Raw genomic sequence first — 19,506 nt, 5'->3', positions numbered from 1 at the left:
CTGTGATTATTACATAGAGGGCATTTCTGTAGTCCAGTCTGCTGATGATGAGGGTGCGTGATGGTCCTTCTAGTGTCTGCTGGAAGCCACCTGAAGATCTTGCGGAGCATGCAAAGGGTGTGGAAGCAGGTGGATGAGATTGAATCAACTTGTTGCGGACATGGTCTGTTGGGGCGGGGAAAAGTGGCGAGCTCTGCGGACCACCATGTGTCAGTCCATGGCGAGATGTTTTTCCCAAAGATGAGGACTTCTTTTTTTTTCATTGTTGAGTTTGAGACACTTGTCCTTCATCCACTCAACTACGTTCATCATGCATTTGTGGAATTGAGCTTTTGTGGTGGAGGACCCTCCAGACAGTGAAAGGGTGAGCTGTGTGTTGTCAGCGAAGGAGATGATGTTGAGTCTGTGTGATTTGACGGTGACGGTCAGGGGAGTCATGTAGCTTTTGAAGAGTGTGGGGCTGAGGTATGATCCTTGAGAACCTCCACGGATGATCTTCTTAGGCTCTGAGGTGAGCAGTGGGAGACTGATGTTTGGGCTCCACCGGTGAGGTTCGAGACGATCTTTTTGAGGGCATTTCCTTGAATCCCGATGTGGTGAAGTCTGTTGATCAGGATGCGATGCGAGACAGTGTCAAACGTGGTGGACAGGCCCAGGAGGCTGAGGGCTGCTGTTTCCCCATGGTCCAGGAGGGTTCTGATGTCATCTGTGGCTGCAATCACGGCTGTCTCAGTGCTGTAGTTAGCTCAAAATCCTTAATGGGAGGGGTCCAGGAAGTTGTGGTGGGTTGATCGCTTTCTTGAGAACTTTCGCTAGATAGGGGAGCAGAGCGATGGACTGGTAGTTCTTCACTTTGGCTGGGTCGGTGGATTTTTTTTCAGGAGGGGCCTCACTTCAGCATGTTTCCAGACCTCCGGGAAGGATGCTGTAGTGATGGACATATTCAAGACCTTCCTGAGCTCATTGCCGATTGTCTTGCTTCTGAGGTTGAAGAAGTGGGGGGGCGAGGGCTTGTGGGTGCTCCAGAGTGTATGGAGTTCATGATGGAGATAGTGTCTTACGTGATGAGGAGTCCCAGTGCGTGAGAAAATGTTTGGGGTTCATGTTTGTGCATTGAGCTTGTTGATTCTGTTTGAAGGAGAGGGTTAGCATTTGAAGTTTTCTTAGATAGCCAAGATCTTGTTGTGGAAGAAGTCTGTGAGGTTGATGCACAGTTCCTGGGAGAGAGTGATGTTATTCTCTGTGGCTGCAGGACTGATGAACTCTTCACAATGGCAAAGAGTTCTTTGCTGCGGTTTGTGCAGTCTTTGATGCATTCTGCTACTGTGTTCTTCTTCGTTTTTTTTTAAAGAGGCGATTGTACTGGCAGTGGGTGGTCCTGAAGGGGTGTGGTCTTTTGTTTTGTTGCTGATGCACCACTTTCTTTCAAGTTGTTGACAGTTGCATTTGGAGGAGTGCAGTTCCACAGTGAACCAGCTTGCTCTTTTGCTTTGTTCTTTGTTCTTGGCTGTTTTACCGGGGGGGGTGGTATCCTCATGGCATTTTGTGATCCACTGGGAAGTTCTTTGCTGCTTGTTCAGGGTGGTGTGCAGAGTCTGGAAGGTGAGAGCAGAAAGTGTAATTTCACTGGCCTTCTGATACCTCATGCCAGTTCCTTTGCATGGATCTGGGGGGCAAGGAGCCAGGGTATGTGGGTCCAGAGTTGGTGCAGTGTGGTGGTTGGACCAGGTGAGTGATGCAGTGTTGATGTACCTGACTGTCACTGGAGGTGAAGATGAAGATGGAGTTGAGCGTATGTCCTCCGATACGGGTAGGGTTGGTAATTAGCTGCTTGAGGCCAATGCTGCTCAACCATTCCAGGTGGTTGGTGGAGCTGAGGTCCGCCACGAAAAAGTAGTTCTCAGAGTCAATTGTTTGTAGGCCAATGAGTTCCAGGATGGCATTGCAGAAGCCGGCATGTGATCCTGGTGGTCTGTAGTCAAGGGTGCCCCTGATGTTGCCTTTTCCATCTGTGTGGAGTTGGAAGTTGAGGTGTTCCTTTACCAGTGTCGGGTCATCAGGGGATGTTGTGCAGCTTATGGTGTCCCTGTAGATGATGGTGATTCCCGTGCTTGCTGGTTCGGTCCCAGTGTGCTATCTTGTAACCTTCGGGGATGCCAGTGGCGATGTCTTGTGCGGAGGTGTGGTTGAAATAGGTTTTGATGAGGAAGATGACATCCGGGGTGAGAGAGGAGATTGTGTCCCTGACCTCAGTGGTGTGTTTAACTAGTGAACGTGAACTGAGTAGGATGCACTGGAGTTGTGTCATGGTGGTCTCTATTGATGTGTTGGGTGCGTTGGTTGCTTTGGTGCTGAAGATGAGGTGGCAGTATCAGCAGGAGAATGGTTCTCTGGCACTACGTGGGGAGAGCAGAAGCAGTGGTTGTTGGTGCATCCAGGGTTCGCAGGTCGGCAGTGGTGTATCTTCGTGGGGTGGAAGAGCCAGGGGTCCTGGCACATGGCGCAGTCCAGGCACAGATGGGTGCAGATGGATTTGCCTTTGCCGTGCCTTCAGTTTGCCAGCTGTGCGCCCACTGTGTGCATCCAAAGTAGGTCCTGGAAGGAGGCAGGGATGCTGGAAGGTGGTGGGCGGGGCTAGGTAGAAGGCGGAAAATGGGCGGCAGGCAGTAATGGGAAAAGATTGAATGAACAGAGAAAGAAAGGAGGCAAAAAGCAGGAGACAGGGAGGGAGAAAGCAGTGAAAACAAAGCAGAAGGCAGGACGAAGCACTCAGAAAAAACAGAAGTAAATGAAGGAGAAAGCCATGAAAAGGAGGCAGAAAGCAGGAGAAAGCACTCAGAAAAACTGAGGGAAAGGAGAGTGAAAACAGTGAAAACAAGGCTGAAAGCAGGAGAAAGCACTCAGGAAAACAGGGGGGAAAAAGGGAGAAACCAGTGAAAACAAGGCAGAAGCAGGAGAAAGCTCTCAGAAAAAGTGAGCAAAAGGAGGGGGGAAGCAGTGAAAATGAGGCAGAAAAAAAGAGAAAGCACTCAAGAAAACAGAGTGAAAGGAAGGAGAAAGCAGTGAAAACGAGGTAGGAAGCATGGAAATCACTCAGGAAAACAGTAAGAAAGGAGGGAGAAAGCAGTGAAAACAAGGCAGAAAGCAGGAGAGAGCATTCAGAAAAACAGGGGAGAGGAGGAGAAGGTAGTGAGAATGTGGCAGCAAACAGGAGAGAGCGATGCAGCTGCAGGGGAGAGCTTGCTTGGGACTTTACCGAAGCTGGGACATTCTGTCGTAAGGCAATACTTTGGACAATACTCCTTCATGGAGTGGAATGCACTGGGTCTGCGTGTTTTAGTTTCTACATCTGACTGTGAGCCACTACTAAGTACAGTATTCGATTCACAAATAATTAAAGTTATGCATCAACATATGTACTCTCTATAACAATATTATGGTCACACAATGGATCTGGGCTTTTACACTCACATACTATTGCGTAGGAAGGGAGCCAAGGGCCCTAATATAAAGAAGGAAATGGGCCCCTTCCGCAAATTTGTCGGTAGCCCTATTAGGGCTCTTGTAATCGACACAACAGCTCACTTCAGAACATAATACCCATGAAAGGCTTCTCCAGTGGGCTGATGCCAACTAGTGGTTTCTTCTATGACCTGTTCATCTGAAAATATCACAAAATCATGCAAAGCGTACTTTTGTGACACACAAATACATTTTGCAGCAGCAGTGCAGGGCCCTGAAAGACTGGAGTTTGGGGCAAATAGTCCGACTGCTCTCCTTTGCAATGGCCCTGGCCTGCAGGCCATGCTTTAATAATTTAAAAAAATAACCCTAAATGGGGCAGTGGAGCCTTCACTCCCAGGGCCTGGAACCACAGCACTTCCTGCTCTATTGATAGCTACACCACTGCTCACACACTGGTACACAACAAAATATTTGCTTAAGAGTAGCATAAATTACCCTCTAACTTCTTCCTTTAAGGTTCAAGCCACATTTTTCATCAGACAGGGACGTAGCTTCAGTGGGGTGTTTGGTGTAATACAACCTCCAAATAAATGCATTCCTGCTTAGTATTTTGGTCTGGGGGGCCTGGGTCAGGTCTCCTACACCTGTTTTGGTTTTTCTCTTCATCTTGATTCCAGTAATTAACTTGTTCATTTTTCAGGAATTTAAATATATGTAGTGACTGGTTTTCTCAAAAAATAGTAAATCTTCACACATAGAAGTGCTATTTTTTAGGATTCACAAACATTGACAGTAGTAGGGTTGGATAGCTGTGTCAGTCTCTGACTTCCATGATAAGTATGCAAAACAGTGATGGATGGAATGCTTGCATTAACATCAGCCATTGAAAATCACTCAGGTCCACATCCCAATCCATCATTATTTTGCACACCATGTGACTTCAGATTGGACCTAGCTATATGCAAATGAGTCTTGACCTTGCTCTAACAGGAAAAGTCCAGCCCGAACGTGCACAGTGTGTCACTGGAACCGAGCTAAACCAGGCTGATGAGCCCATAACTAGGTTGAAACGGTTCCTGGGTTTCTTGTGTTCCGGATCAGGGAGGACCTGGCTTGGCAGTTCAAGCTGGACTGTTCCTAATGGAATAGGGTCAAGACCGATTTATAGCTGGGTCCAAACTGAGGTGGTATGGTGTGCGAAATTGGGATTGGGATGCAGCCCGAGTGATTACCAGTGGCTGAGATTAATTTAAACATTCCATCTGTCACTGTTTTGTATACTTATTTTGTTACCGTATGAGGGACAGGTATGCCCAGATGTGGGCCCTGTGCGCACAATGTCACTGAAACCAAACGGTACCTAGCTGATGAACTCATAGCTAGGACGAAACTGGTGCTGGGTTAACTGTGTTCCGGGTGAAGGAGGACCTGGCTTCCTAGTTTGGGCTGGACTATTCCTAATGGATCAGGATCAAGATTTATTTGCGCTTAGCTGGGTCCAAACTGAGGTGGCATAGAATACAATAATAATATTGGAATGTAAATGGCCCAAAAGCAAAGTCCCATAGCTGGGTTTTTTACATAAAAAATAATGACCCCCCCCACATCATGGGTTTTCTTCATGGTGTGGGGTCATGTTTCTTTTTTTCCTTCCCTCACCACAAGGATATACCTGGTAGTGGCAGACAGTTAAGAAAAAAAAGTCATCATATTGTCCAATTTAAATAGGGCAGGTGGTCAGAAGGCTTACCGTCAAAGGCCCCCTACACAGTTTTGCCTTCAGAGAAAACTTTACATCAACAGAGTAAATTTTACTCTGTCTGCATACAAATTCCAGTTAGCCTGACTCAAAAACTGTCAAATGGACCTCAAGATTGACAGACAGGTACTCTATCACCATTGTAAAGGTGTACTTGTCTCCCAAACTCTAAATCAGGCGCAGGGCCCACCTAATGCAAATCAGTACTGACCATGCTCCTCCTAGAAACATTCCAATTCGAGCCTTGGTCATCTCATCCATTAATCTTGCGACCCACTGCTTTTTTCAGTTGGGAAATTTGAGATTCACAACCCCCAAATATCACTGACTGAGCTATGCCCCCATCATAACACTAGGGCCCCCATTACGAGACTGGAAGTCTTACGACCACCAGATCTAAGGTGGCGGTCTTATCGCCGACAGGCCGGCGGTGAAGACCGCCAATTTACGAGGTTGGCGGTTTTGCCTAAGCCAAACCACTGACACTCCACCCGTCCCGCTGCTTTTCTGCGGTCCCCCGGGCTGAAGAGGAGCACCTCCAACCAGGCGGACACCGTAATATCACTAGCGGTATTTCGACACAAAAGACTGTGATTGCACCACCAGAAAATGCTGGTGGTCTTGTATCCTGGCAACAGGAATCTGCATTTCTGTTGCCGGGATATTCACGCACACACATCCTCATACCCGCACACATGCACCCACATACTCCCACACACAAACAAACACACTCCCACTCACCCACTCACTCACGTCTTACACCCCCATTCACACTAACATACATACACAAACACTGCACTCATGCACGCATTCACTCCCCCTCCCCCTCCCATTCCAGCGCATGCATACAGTCACACCCCCCAGCGTATACATACATTCACACACCCCCTGCACCGCATACATGCACTCACCTGCTCTCCCCATCCACTGACACACATGCACCCGTTCTCACTGTTCACTCACACACTCACTCCCCTCCCTATCCACTTACATACACATGCACACGCATACACGCACTCACACCTTCTATCCGCTCAATCACTCTCACGCACTCAGTCGCTCACACCCGCACACATACACTCACCCTTAGCAACAAACACTCACACACACCCTCAAGCCATCCACAAACAATCACACACACACACACACACACCCCTCCCCTGTCGGACAATCCACTTACCTCGTCCGTCGAGGAAGTCGTCCAGGAGGGGAGGGTCCCGGAGCTTCCACCGCCGGCAGCTCCACATCAGGACACCAACACACCGTATTATGTGTTGTAATACGGCATGCGGCATCCTTTTAGCGTGGCGGTGCCGGCAGTGGAACTGCCTCTTCACCACTGACCTCCAGCACAACTGGTGTTGGAATTCTGCCCGATTTCGGGCAGAATTCCGAAATCAGTCGCATTAGGGTGGTCTTAAGACAGCCAGCACTGACGGTCTTTCAGCGCCCACAGTTTCAGCGGTCTTACAAAAAGACTGCAGAAGTCATAATGAGGGCATATGACTTAGAACAAAGTAGAAAAAAGCAGAAAAGGGAGAAAGGATATAGAAAAAGACAGGAAATCAGGAACAAACATGGAAGGTGGGGTGAAAAAAGAACCTGCGAGATAAAGCGACAGGAATTGTATGGCACTGGAAGAAAGAGGTATGATGTGGAATCAAGACTAGTCAGCCTCGTATTCACCAACTCCGGTACTCAGTAGCACCTGACTCATAAGAAAAACATTAGTCCCCTCATTTCTTTTTTTACAAACTAAGCTATGGCTGCTTACTTTTATTAACTGCCGCATTGATATGCATGCACTCCACACATCCCCCTGTGTAAACAAAATACATGTTCAGGAACAATAAGTCACAAAGGGGTACAGTCTCAGCATTGAACACTAACATATACGTTCCTAACATTCCGAATTCTTCTTGTGCTCCCACTCTCACCAGTGCATACCGTGAAATTTACAACGGTATTGGCATAATTACATATCCTCTTGTGCAAACACTTCAGCCGCTTGTCCATTATTAGTACAGGTCTCGTGACACAGACTGGCAAATAGAAATGATTACCTTCTGCCAGAACGTGGAGCTGCGCATGCGCCGTGGCACGACCAAGTTTGTTGTGTGCAATACAACGGTATGTGCCTATGTCTTCCGGGGTTACCCCTTCAATCTGCAGCCAGCTGGACAGCTCATACTTCAGCGGTCCTCCCCTGGACTGGCAAAGAGGAAAAGGAAACGGTGAGTTACAAGTACTGGGTGTTAGTGGGTAACAATGAGGTTGCAGTGCGATATTCCTAAGGTAATGTTATGGATGCGACATAGTATAAGGTATACTCTAGATTTTTTCATAGTACTGTACAGTTTCTTATTACAGTGCTGTGGATTTAACACAATTTACTTCAGCACTCCTATTATAATGCTCTAGGCCAGTGGTTCTTAACCTTTTGACCTTTGTGGGCCCCCACTTAATCATTATTGCAATCCAAGGACCCACACTGAGTCATTGGGACCCCCGTATAAGTATTTTCGATGATCTGAAACACACAAAATGTACAAAAAATACAGAAACAAGTAGTAATCAAACAAGTACGTACATGAACTATTTTATTTGATTCACAGACAAATATAAAAATAAATCAAAAGTTTGATTTTAGTGGTAATGGTAAGGGCTTTCCTAAAGCCATTCATCGACCTTCACATCTACAGGACATTTTAAATATTTTGAATTTTTAAATTTTGCTTACATATAGACTTTATCAATCTGTTAATATTATTTAATTTACTAAGCAGTCGCAAACCCTCCGAGTAGGCTGCGGACTATAGGGTAAAAACCACTGCTTTAGAATTAACAGCATAATGCAGCATCCATATATCAATGCTCAGAGTGTAGCACAATTAGAATTCAGTATCCCTAGCGCAATGCCTTGCATTTGTCGCAATATAGTCACAATATAGTCCAGTATTTACTGCAGCGCTCTGGATTTTTCACACGATTGTGCAGTATCCCAATACAAAGCTTCATATTTCACTCATAATACTTCAGCACTCCTATCACAGTGCTACAGGTTTAACACAATATAGTGCAGTATTTCTGTTACATTGCTCATAATATAACCCCCTGCAGTGCAGTATTCCAAAAACACTTCTGTGGATTCCTTTTAATATAGCACTAAATCCCTGGTACATTGCACATTCAATAGCTTGGCAGTGCCTTTACATCAGGCAACTACCAGATGTGTTCTAGTTTCAAGCAGTTAACAACAATTTTAAAGTAAAGCAAGTAACGTAGTAACATTTCCAAACCAATAAAAAAAAAAAGAGTAGATTTTAATTAGTGAAAAGATGCTAAAACAATCAAACTCAGATAACGGAGAACAAGAGATACAATTTTTTGATATTTTAAGCAAAGCACATCTAGAAATAGTAAAGCATTGATGTACAATGGCAGTTCACAGTTGACTGGGGCCTGGGTGGAATCTTAGGTCGACCATGATGGAGTTCAGTTTTGCTTTGCAAAGTCGACCTTGGTACTTACAGTCCTATTTAGAGTTTCATGGAGAGGGTACTGTTTTTACCAGAGGAGGAGCTCTCACTGACTCCTCTTTTGGAAACCTGAAACTGACAGCTCAAAGACAATGAGCAGTTGTTCTAAGTCCCTCAAACTAAACGTTCGGATGTACTTATTTTTGTTGTTGGGGACTGCTAGGAGAAGCCTGGTGGTGTCGAACAGAAAATGTAAAGTAACACTCAAGGCCTTGGAGAAAACCTCCAGCATATGAGAACCACTAGTTTTTGTATTTCCAAAAACAAACCACAGCTCTGAGAGGTTTTTTTTCTGCAACACATACAACTTTTCTGAGCAGCTGCATGACACCTGGCAGCCACTCACCAAAGCTGGCATGTCTTCAAGGACTCCGACCTGGTGGCGACTCTTCTGAAGGTATAGAGATCTCCACCAAGCATGTGGAGATCTCTAAATATGGCAGATGGTCGTACACAAGGGTGGTTGGGGTCATCACCTCTGCCACACTGGTGGTATGGCGGGGTGCCAGTCAAATCTTAAGTAAAGCCTAGGTCTTCCTTTTGGAGTTCAAAGTCTTGCAGTGGAGTAGATTACATAGCTGAAGCCAACAAAGGTCAAACCTGCCAATCTTTATTGAAGGGAAATACCTAGTATTTACAGAAGCATGCACATTTTGCTGAAGTAATTGCTGAAATCCACATGTTGTTCCCCAAAAGTTCAATAAAATTATTGCACCCAATAAATAAAGAACACCTAGGGGTCAGTGTTTATCTGATGCAATATTTATCACATCCAATAATTGCGAGCTCGTACTGAGGGCCTAAGATTCAGGTAAAGGCACCTTCGATTTGACGAACCTGACCCTGCACTGTAGCTTGAACTGCCACATAAGGAACTACTCAGCAACCAGAAGTCACGAGGAGCCCCAATCTACTTCACCCTAAGTCAAGAAGGCCTCTACTTGTACCACAGCTTGCTAAGGACTTAACATCTCAATGCCAAGGACACAAGGTACTTTTCAGCGGACATATTTAGTCTTGTGTACAGCACTTGTTCCATCCTGGTCAGCTTGAATTTGTGACTTGGACCCTATCTACCACAACCAGATTATTGAAGTTGGCACCTTTTTTTCTTAGCTCTTGATTTTCACAAAACATTTAAAATTGCATATCACCAGAATTACTGATTTGACTTTTGTCATTTTGGTTTAAATAATGTCACCCTCCTCAACCAGTATCCCAATTTCCTACATCTAGTAACTATATCTCATGCCCTAAAGTAACTATAAATCAAGATCATACCTTGCACAGTCTTGTCATCAATGATGTAATTTCAGAAGTTGCATTCATATTATCAATGATGTCACAGACCATGTCATGATTAATATATAATTTGGGATAATTAGCAGTGCAAGGTAAGGATGTGATTCATAGTTACTTTAGCGGATGAGTTATAGTTACTTTAACCTTTTTTTGTTGTTGGTGTAGTTATGTTTTTATAACATAAAGTAATATTTTATTACCATATGTAAACCCAACCCCATGCCTCGCACTACCCTCAGCCCTGCGCAGGGTTGGTTGCACGACCATGCCTGCCGCCAGGCCCTGCATCCAATAACTTTCAGGCGAGCAATCCTCAAAGCGCACAACCTTCTGGCATGCACAACATGAGGATGATCTTGTAGGTCCTGGCCGCACTCCTGCAGACTTCCTTATGTTGTCAACGAGTCACAACAGCAAAATATCAAATAAGAAGTGGGGCTTTATCAGGGTGGGGCTATAGCTGTACATAAAAAATCAGTTCTACCATGTTTCTCCAAAAATCATCAAACGTATATTTCAGTAATTCACACAATACAATGATTAATAATAGTTACTGTTACAAAAATGTTTAATAACGTTTCATTAAGAAAATAAAATCAACCTGCTGTGAGTCTTTCTTTTAACATAGTTTTTATTATTACACTTCATAGACTGAGAAATGTTATAAGAAAGAGTCAGAGACATGCTTTTATAAATTAAAACCAATATGTCTGAGTCTTTCTTGTAACATTTTTCATCTCACAAAAAAAATCATAAAAATCATAAAAACATAAAAACAACCAAACAGGGCCTTGAAGAGCCTAGAACGCTGGGATAGGGGGCAGGTTATCTCTACCCCGACCTCTTAGATCTTTGTTTAAAAAACATTTTCAGGACAGAAGACTCAGGTGGTTATTCTGAGTTTGGCGGTCTTTACCGAAGACCGCCGTGTAAGCGGCCACCTAAAGATCACCAGTGATGGCGGTGTGAAGACCGTCACATTACAAGTCACCCACACAACACTGCCCAAAATGCACCCAAAAAACAACACTGTCAGCCAAAACGATGGCGTGAAGGAGGCAGCTGCACCACCAGCACCACCATATCGCGAACATCGCGCCCACCAAATAACGATTCACAAATCAGCACCGCGGTCCCAACATGGCAGCAATCCATAGGCGGTCCAAACCGCTGCGGAAAAAAAGGCACCACAACAACACACTGCACCACATTGGACAAAACCATTACACAACACCTCAGACACATACACACACACCTGTCCACAGCACTACAAAACACCCCCTCAAGCATACCCAGAACCCTTTGCAACCAGAAACTTTGACAGAGCAAGGTAAGAGCAACTGAAATGAGGCACTGCACCTAGATATCACAGGCACCACCACACTGAACACACATCACACAACACACCTCTGCATGCAAACACCACAAAGCTCACTCACATACCACTACCCAAACTCACACCAACAAACATCACACCAGCATCCCCGCACAACATACACCCCCACCCGCAACCCAACCACCATGGCACCACAAAAAAAAACACGATTCATAGACGAGAGCTGAGGGTAATGGTTGACGAAATCCTCAGAGAGGAGCCACAACTGTTTGGAGCACAGGTCCAGCAGACAACCATAGCCCGAAAGAACGACTTATGGCAGAGGATAGTCATCAGGGTGAATGCATTGGGGAACCATCCATGCACAAGGGAGGGCATTAGGAAGTGGTGGAACGACTTATGGGAGAAGGTGTGGGCCATGGCTTCCAGGCACCAAATCTACGTCATGAGGACGAGTGATGGGCCCCCGCCGCCTCCCCAGAATTGTCATCATGGGAGGAAAAGCTCCTGGTCATTCTACATCCAGAAGGGCTGACGGGAATACCTAGTGGACTGGACACTGGTAAGTCAACTGCACTCCCCAGCCAACATGTCCCTGTGCACAGCATGTACGCTCACCACCGTCTCACTCCCTCACACCACCCTAACGTGCACAAGCCCACCATGGACCCAATACCAACCCTTGCAAGCCAAAGCCCTAATGACACTATTCCCTCACAGACCCACCTAGTGCATGTATACCCCACACTGAAGCAAGTATCACAACTACCACAATGCAACACTCCCTACCCTTGCATGACTGCTACATCCACCTCACATCTCTGCAATTGCATGTTAAACCATGTCACGCCCCATCACCAATAAGTATAACAAATGCATATCAGTGCATGGCAATTGCAGTAGCAAGACAAACATTAACTATTCTCTAAAATAGGCCCATTGAAACATTCCAGTGATGGTAACACAAGCAGTTGACTAATAACTGTCAATGCCATTACTGCCATGCAAATCCAGTCAATGATGGCATACAATCATGTGTGTCACTGCTACATTACCATCATCTAACACAATACCTCTCATTCCACAGGTCTCCCAAGTACTGCCACACAGCAGAGGAGCCCAGGGACAGAAAGCCCAGGCCTGGAAGCAGGTCCAATAGGAGATGATTCCCCTGGAAGTCTGGATATGGATGACAAACCTGGCCCTTCAGGCATGAGTGGTCAGTCCACCACCACCAGCCTCACCTTGCCTACAACTGAAACCACCTCCCTTGTGGCAGCCAATGCACCGCAGAGCCCACCTTCCCAAACCTGTGTCCCAAGGTCACATCAATCATCAGTGTGCCCCACAGGACAGGGGCAGGAGTCAACTGTGCAAACCGAAGACAATGGCGTTCCTGGTATCAGTGGGAGGGGCACACAGCACCAGGGGCATGGGCACAGAGGGTAAGGGCCAGTGGGAGGACAATCGTGGGCCAAGGGACGAGGCAGGTACAGGACACGACTGGCCAGGAACAGTCTCCAGGGAGCCTACCAGCAAACCCAGGACAAGTTGGGCCAGATACACACCACCTTGCAGGCCACCCAAAGGCTGAAGGGGAATACTGCCAGGAGGCCCTGCAGCAGTGGCAGGCACTCAATGCCACCACGGTCTCCAATTTAGGGGAGTTCAAGGAATTGAACAATATCCCGCGGACATCCTCCAGACAACAGCAGGCCCCATCCATTAGTCAGGCAACACCACCAACATCAACACCTGCTACTGGAATGGAGGCCCATCAGGAGGACCCACAGGCCACCAACACCCCTGCCCCCGTAAAAGAGGTCGCCCATCCAGACATCCTGCAGGACCTCAGGCCAAGACCAATGCCCCCACCAGAAAGTGATCCCTCTTCTGAACTGTCACCCTTGTGTGCCATGGTTGTGAGACAAACAGCTCTGATCAGCACCTAGACCATTACCCCACTCCTCTGGACTGTGATGTCATACACTTAATAAACACAAATTAACACAAGTCATGGTGCACGTCTCTTCATTGTATGTAGTGGCAATCCTGTTTCCAAACAGCAAATGTATACACATGTTGGCACCACAATAATGTTGAAGAGACAGATGTAGTGGGACACTCCAGCAGGTGTGTAAGTACATCCAAATTGTAATGATATCCAGTGTCAACGATGGCAACAGACAATACAGTAATCAGCTTGCAGACAGAGATGTGACCTGAAGAGGGAAAATGAAATGGAATCAGGCACAATGTTGTAAGGCATGTGAACCACAGTCATACAGCCACAGCATTTGAACACATACACAGGATGACTGGCCCAGCATCTATGATACCACATATGTAAGGGCCTGCATTGGCACTCATATGTGTGGGATATGAAAGATGTAACATAGGTAACATCCTCTATTGTTCGCCTCCCTGAGTGGTCAGGAACAGGTACTTGCCACACAGCAGCAGACAATGCAGCATGACATGCCTACGCAGCAGGATAAGACTAAGTCCCCCTTACATTTACACAAACACGCAGATTGAGGACTCTAAACCTTTGGTAGAACTATAAGGCTATACCACAATGGCATCAGCATTCCAAAAATGTCCTTAGCAGCAGTGTATTTCCACTACCGCTCACGGTAAGTCAGCTACCTTTCCACCTACCTTACCAAGATAGAATGCTGTAGTCCCCACACACACCTCAATGCATGCAAATACTGGCTATAGACTGGCTTCAACGATACATCTTCCATGTGCAGATGACATACAAATCACAAATACCTGTACATCATTGAAAGTAGTGACAAATCATGTCAATCCTGTTGTTATGTGCCTCATCCTCGTCTGCCTCCTGCAGACTTTCCCTAGTTGGTACTGTAGGGCACCACCTGACACATGGCGACAACAAAATCTAGCTTTCAGGAGACCGAAAGTCCACTCAATCACTTGCCTCATCCAGCCATGTGTCTCATTGTACCTGTTCTCCCGTCCTGTTCTCCCGTCCTGTAGTTGTATGTCTCACAGGTGTCAGGAGGCAGGGCAGGTTGGGGTATCCGGAGTCACCTGTGTAGAAAAGGGAACATGGCTATAGGTAACAATGCTAGGCAGAGTGCTGAATGTGTTTGGAGGGGTATAGATGTCTGACATGGAGAGCAGTACACATAATTATGAGCCAGGCCCTTTCTCCCTGTAGCTGTGAGATCATTGCAGGGACAATGCTGTTCCTTAGGACACATGAATCATGTACTGATCCTGGGAATTTTGTTTTTACATATGTTATGTACTCGTCTGTAAGACACACCACTTGTACATTGAGCGAACATGTACACTTCCGGTTTCTGTAGAACTGTTCATTGGTCCTCGGAGGTACCAAGGTGATGTGAGTCCCATCAGTGGCCCCAATTACATGTGGGGCATTTGATATGCTGTAGAAGGCTACTTTTACAGTGGGCAATTCAGGGAGTTGTGGGAACCTAATGTACCTGTGCACATGCTTGAGCAGGGCATCCAACACATCCTGCAACACCTTACTGAACTGAGGCTATGAAAACCCTGCAGCCAGTCCCACTGTAACCTGAAAAGAGCCACTCACCAGAAAATGCAGGACTGACAACACCTGGACTGTTGGAGGAATGGCATGGGGATTTCTCAAACCCGGCAGGAGGTCTGGCTTCAACTGGGTGACCAGTTCCCTGATGCACAAACGGTCAGTCGATTGTGGCGATATCAGTGCGGGGACACAAACAACAATCTGGGAACCTCTCACAATGTAGTGCATCAAGTATGACATACAACAGTCACAAGGTTTTGTTCATGCAAGTTGGCAGTCATGTTGTGGGGAGACACATTACTCCACACTCTGTTCCTAACCAGACAATGGCACATAATCCCTGTGACAATGGACGAACACAGGACTGTAGTGAATCCTAGTTTGTTTTAATAGAATACAGTAGTTAGCTTAGCCTTTGGCTTGCAGACTCATGAACCTACTTAGCTTGCTCTGTTTTAGCACGTTTATCTAATGAAATCCTTTAAGATAGCTGCCTTGTTTTAATTAAGGCCTATGTTTTAGTTTTGCATTATCAGTGCCACCACGCTAAAGCGTCAATATCAAGCGACAAAGATAAACAAACTGTAGGTGTTCACACTAGGTACTTTCCCTCTTCACGCCTTCGAGGGAATTGTTTATATAAATTACCATCCCAAGCATGTCTTGTTATCTTTTGTTTGGGAACAGACCTACGCCAGGGGTCCAAGTAGATCTGTATAAATACTCCTCACTTAAACAGATAGTCAGAAGGATTCTGACCAGATGCCATTGCTGCTATCGATGCTGCACGTCACCTTGACGCTGACCCAGTCTTCGTGTCCCTACGGAGTCTGAGCTAGATACCTCATTCCAAGGTGATAATGGTTGGGGGGCTCTTCTCATAGACATGGCATTGGCGGATTAGGTTTAACATACCTATCTCTCTTTTAGGTTAGAGGTTAGGCTCATCATGCTAGGGTATTAGAACATATCTCATATTTTATGTCATTTCATGTTATTGCAAATGGTAGGGGTCTTTGTATTAATGACTCTTGTCTTTACCATTCTGTTTCTTTCACTGTTCATTATCCTAATCATTGGAGCCCATGCAACTTATCGCATATTGCAGTTTTGCTAAATAAAAACTATTGAAACTTTACTGCATCGTACTCATTGCCTGTGTTTGATTGCGACATGTTATTCATGTGAGAAAGGGGTAATCTCCGTTTAACCACAACACTCCCTGAGATATCACACTCTTGAGTCCATGCATAAAGGCTGCTACAAATCACCTTTTACTGTTTGGGTTTTTGGTGAGGTGCTGCCTGTGAGCTGGGAGGGTTGGGACGACAGTTGCGACTTGTAGGACTGGCATAGTCACCAACAAACATAAGTACTGTCATCCTTAAACCAGCAGTCTTGCCTAGAGCAAGAGTCAAACTACGACAGGACATGTAAAAATACATTGACAACTGTAGTGACAAGTGTGGTGATGTCACCAGACACTCACTACATATGTCATTATCCAAAATGTGTGTCCTAATGTATCAATTTGTGACGACATGCAGGTAATTAAGCAGTGTGAACCCAGGACAGTCATGTTACAGACTAATATGGCATCTGCCTGTCCGGCATGCAGTGAACAACTGCAAGTGACCTCGTTCTGCCGGCGGATGTCGTCATGGCAGAAGGCAGTCTAAACAGCCGCGCAACTCCTCATAGGTTAACATTGAATTCTATGGGAGACTGGTACCAATGACGATCACCGCCGGCAGTGACGGTCAAGACCACTGCAGTAGAAACTGCCATTTTGTATGGGCCAGCTCACTTGACTCCTGGCATTCAGGCACAACAGACCTCCACTTCGTGTGCTGCTGTGTCCTGTATCTTGGAGCAACGATGGCACGTACTGCAGGGGGTAGGGCCCCAGCCTTCCCTACAGAGGAACTGGATTAACTGGTGGAAGGGGTCATACCCCTGTATGGGCGGTTGTATGATGCTCCAGGGCAACAGGTCAGTACAACATCCTTTGTCCCACATGTCGGGTGGTGTTTGACATTGTATGTGTGTGCACATTGACATGTCATGATTGGTCAGGTGTTTTGTATGCGCATGATATGTGTGGTATATTGGCAGTGTGCATGGTCTGTGTTTGTTATGTGTGGCCAAAGGTTACAGCTATATTAGTATTAATTACATCATGTCCCCCATTTTCGGAATGGTTCCCATGCAGGTCAGCACCCCCAGAAAAAAGGTTTATGGAGAGCCAATGCCAAGAAAGTGCGGACCCTGGGGTTCCATAGCCGGCAGAGTACCCACTGCAGGAAGCAGTGGAAGGACCTGAGACGCTGGACCCGGAAAACCACAGAGGCCCAGTTGGGGATGGCCTCCCAATGTAGGATGGGTGCCCGTCAGACCCTGACCCCCATAATTGTCTGCATACTGGCAGTGGCCTACCCAGAGTTGGATGGGCAATAGAAGGCAGCACAGCAGCCACAAGGGGGTAAGTGTTGACTATCAGGTGACTTCTGCATGGTTGTGTACTGTGACCGTCACTGGACTTGGGATTTACGTGGTCAGATGAGATTTTGGGAATGTACAGTCCTGGTTGTCACACCAATCATGTAGGAGTGTGACACGTTAGCTAGGTTGAGCCATGCAGGAAAAAAAGTGGTGGTACTGTGACACGCGTTCACCTGTACGTATGGGCCGCTCAAGTATGCTATCATATCACTGGCTGCATCCTCTATCTCTGCATGAACTGTAGTAGTACAAGGTGATCATATTGACATTGTATGTGAGTAATGACAGGCATTTCACGTGGACAATGCAATTACTTCACTAGCTACATCATTGACCTCTGTACCACATGTACTCCACACATTCCAGTCAGTTAGTTTGTGTCCTCAGTTCCTCTAAGCTCTGATTTGTCTCATCCCGTAATGGATGACATGTGGTTGGGTATGTTCCTGGGCTGGGTATGTTCCTGGGCTGGATTGTTGGGTTAGTCATTTAGCCAGTTGATAAGCATGTAATGGTCTTCATTTGGGTGTTAAGGCTGCAGGGTTGAGGTGATCGCTGGTGAGTTTGGATATTGCTTGCATAACTCAATTGCAATTGTTTGCCAAATGGTCTCTTGTTTACCCGGCAGGGGCTGAATTGTGTATTGTTTGTATGTGAAGTAAAAGTGTATTATCACAATTTCCTCCCTTTCTCTTTCTCCTACCCTCCTTCTCGCTCCACCTGTGTCTATTTGTGCATTAGCATCATCTGGTGAAGAAAGAAGGGCACTGGCGAGTGGGGATGCAGCAGCCCACGGGACCCAGGAGGCTGGCAACAGCGATGCCGAGGGGACCAGTGGGATGGAGGGTGCACATTTGATGCAGATTCATCCTACAATGGTGGCTCCCTGGCAGTGGCAGACTCATCTGGGACTACCCCAGGTCCATCCTTGTCTGCCATCCCCCTTACCAGCACTGCCCTCCCTGCAGCACCCCACCCCATTGCCCCTGCCCGCTCACCCAGGAGGGTGGGCATCTCCTTCACCGTAGGCACCTCTGCCCCTGCCCCAGTTAGCCCTGCTGCCCTCAATGAGGAGGCTATTGACCTCCTGAGGTCCATCTCTGTGGGGCAGACAACCATTGTGAATACCATCCAGGGACTGGCTTCCCAGATGTAGCATTCTAATGCATTCCTGGAAGGCATTCATGGTGCCTTGTCTGGCCTACAGAGATCGGTTCAGGCTTTGGCCTCCTCGTATACGGCAGCCAGTAAACCCTCATCTTCTGTTCCACCTCCAGCTACCTGTTCCCAATCCACACCCCCTCTCCTTACGCCCCTCCGAAGCACATCTACAGACCAGCATACATTCACTACAACAGACAAGGTGCGCAAAGACAGTGATAGGCATCACAAATATTCCTACAGGCATGCACACACACAACACACATCTGCATACACAACAACAGACACTTCCTGCTCCACCTCATCCTTTACCGTCACATCTCCATTCACACCTGCCAGCACTGCATCATCACACACTGGTCCTGCTAGCATTTCTGTCATACCCTCAATCACCACAACAGCAGACTCACAGACACACACCCCACACCCAATATCTGCACTGACCACAACTACCATCTCTGCCACCTGCAGCACATCCACCTCACTTGCACACACCACCGCAACTTTCATTCACACGTCTCCCATTACCTCTCCCTGCATCTTTACCCCCTCCTCCCAATGAATGCACATGCACCCACTCACCCACCCAACATTCACCCACCACACACATGCACACATTGCACACACCAGCATCCACGTACAGCACACCAACGTCAGACGAGCACTCCCTCAACCTCCACTCCCAACCCTCAATCATGTGACTGCCTGGTGTACCTAAGAAAGTTTTCCTTGCCACCCTTGACCTCTTCCCTACTCCTCTCCCACCCCATGTTCCTGTAAATGCTGTGTCCCCCTGACTCTCCCAGGCCTTTCCACCTCCCATTCCTCGGGTGCCCCCTCTGGGGTTTCCCCTGCGCCACCACCCAGCAAAAAATCCACCCATCCCACTGCCAAA

The 19,506-nt window shown here is 46.8% G+C and overlaps 1 protein-coding gene across 1 annotated transcript in view; it reads right to left on the bottom strand.

The window, feature by feature from the left end:
* The window catches only part of LOC138265874 (kazal-type serine protease inhibitor domain-containing protein 1-like), a 92,569-nt gene that overhangs the window by 37,614 nt on the left and 35,449 nt on the right, over positions 1 to 19,506 (bottom strand). The window contains exon 3 of the mRNA XM_069213993.1: positions 7,288 to 7,435. Coding sequence (XP_069070094.1) covers positions 7,288 to 7,435 — 148 coding nt within the window. The remainder of the gene's footprint in view (positions 1 to 7,287; positions 7,436 to 19,506) is intronic.

The sequence above is a fragment of the Pleurodeles waltl genome, chromosome 11, assembly GCF_031143425.1.
Source record: "Pleurodeles waltl isolate 20211129_DDA chromosome 11, aPleWal1.hap1.20221129, whole genome shotgun sequence".
Classification (NCBI taxonomy): domain Eukaryota; kingdom Metazoa; phylum Chordata; class Amphibia; order Caudata; family Salamandridae; genus Pleurodeles; species Pleurodeles waltl.
This window is presented reverse-complemented; position numbering and strand designations above follow the sequence as displayed.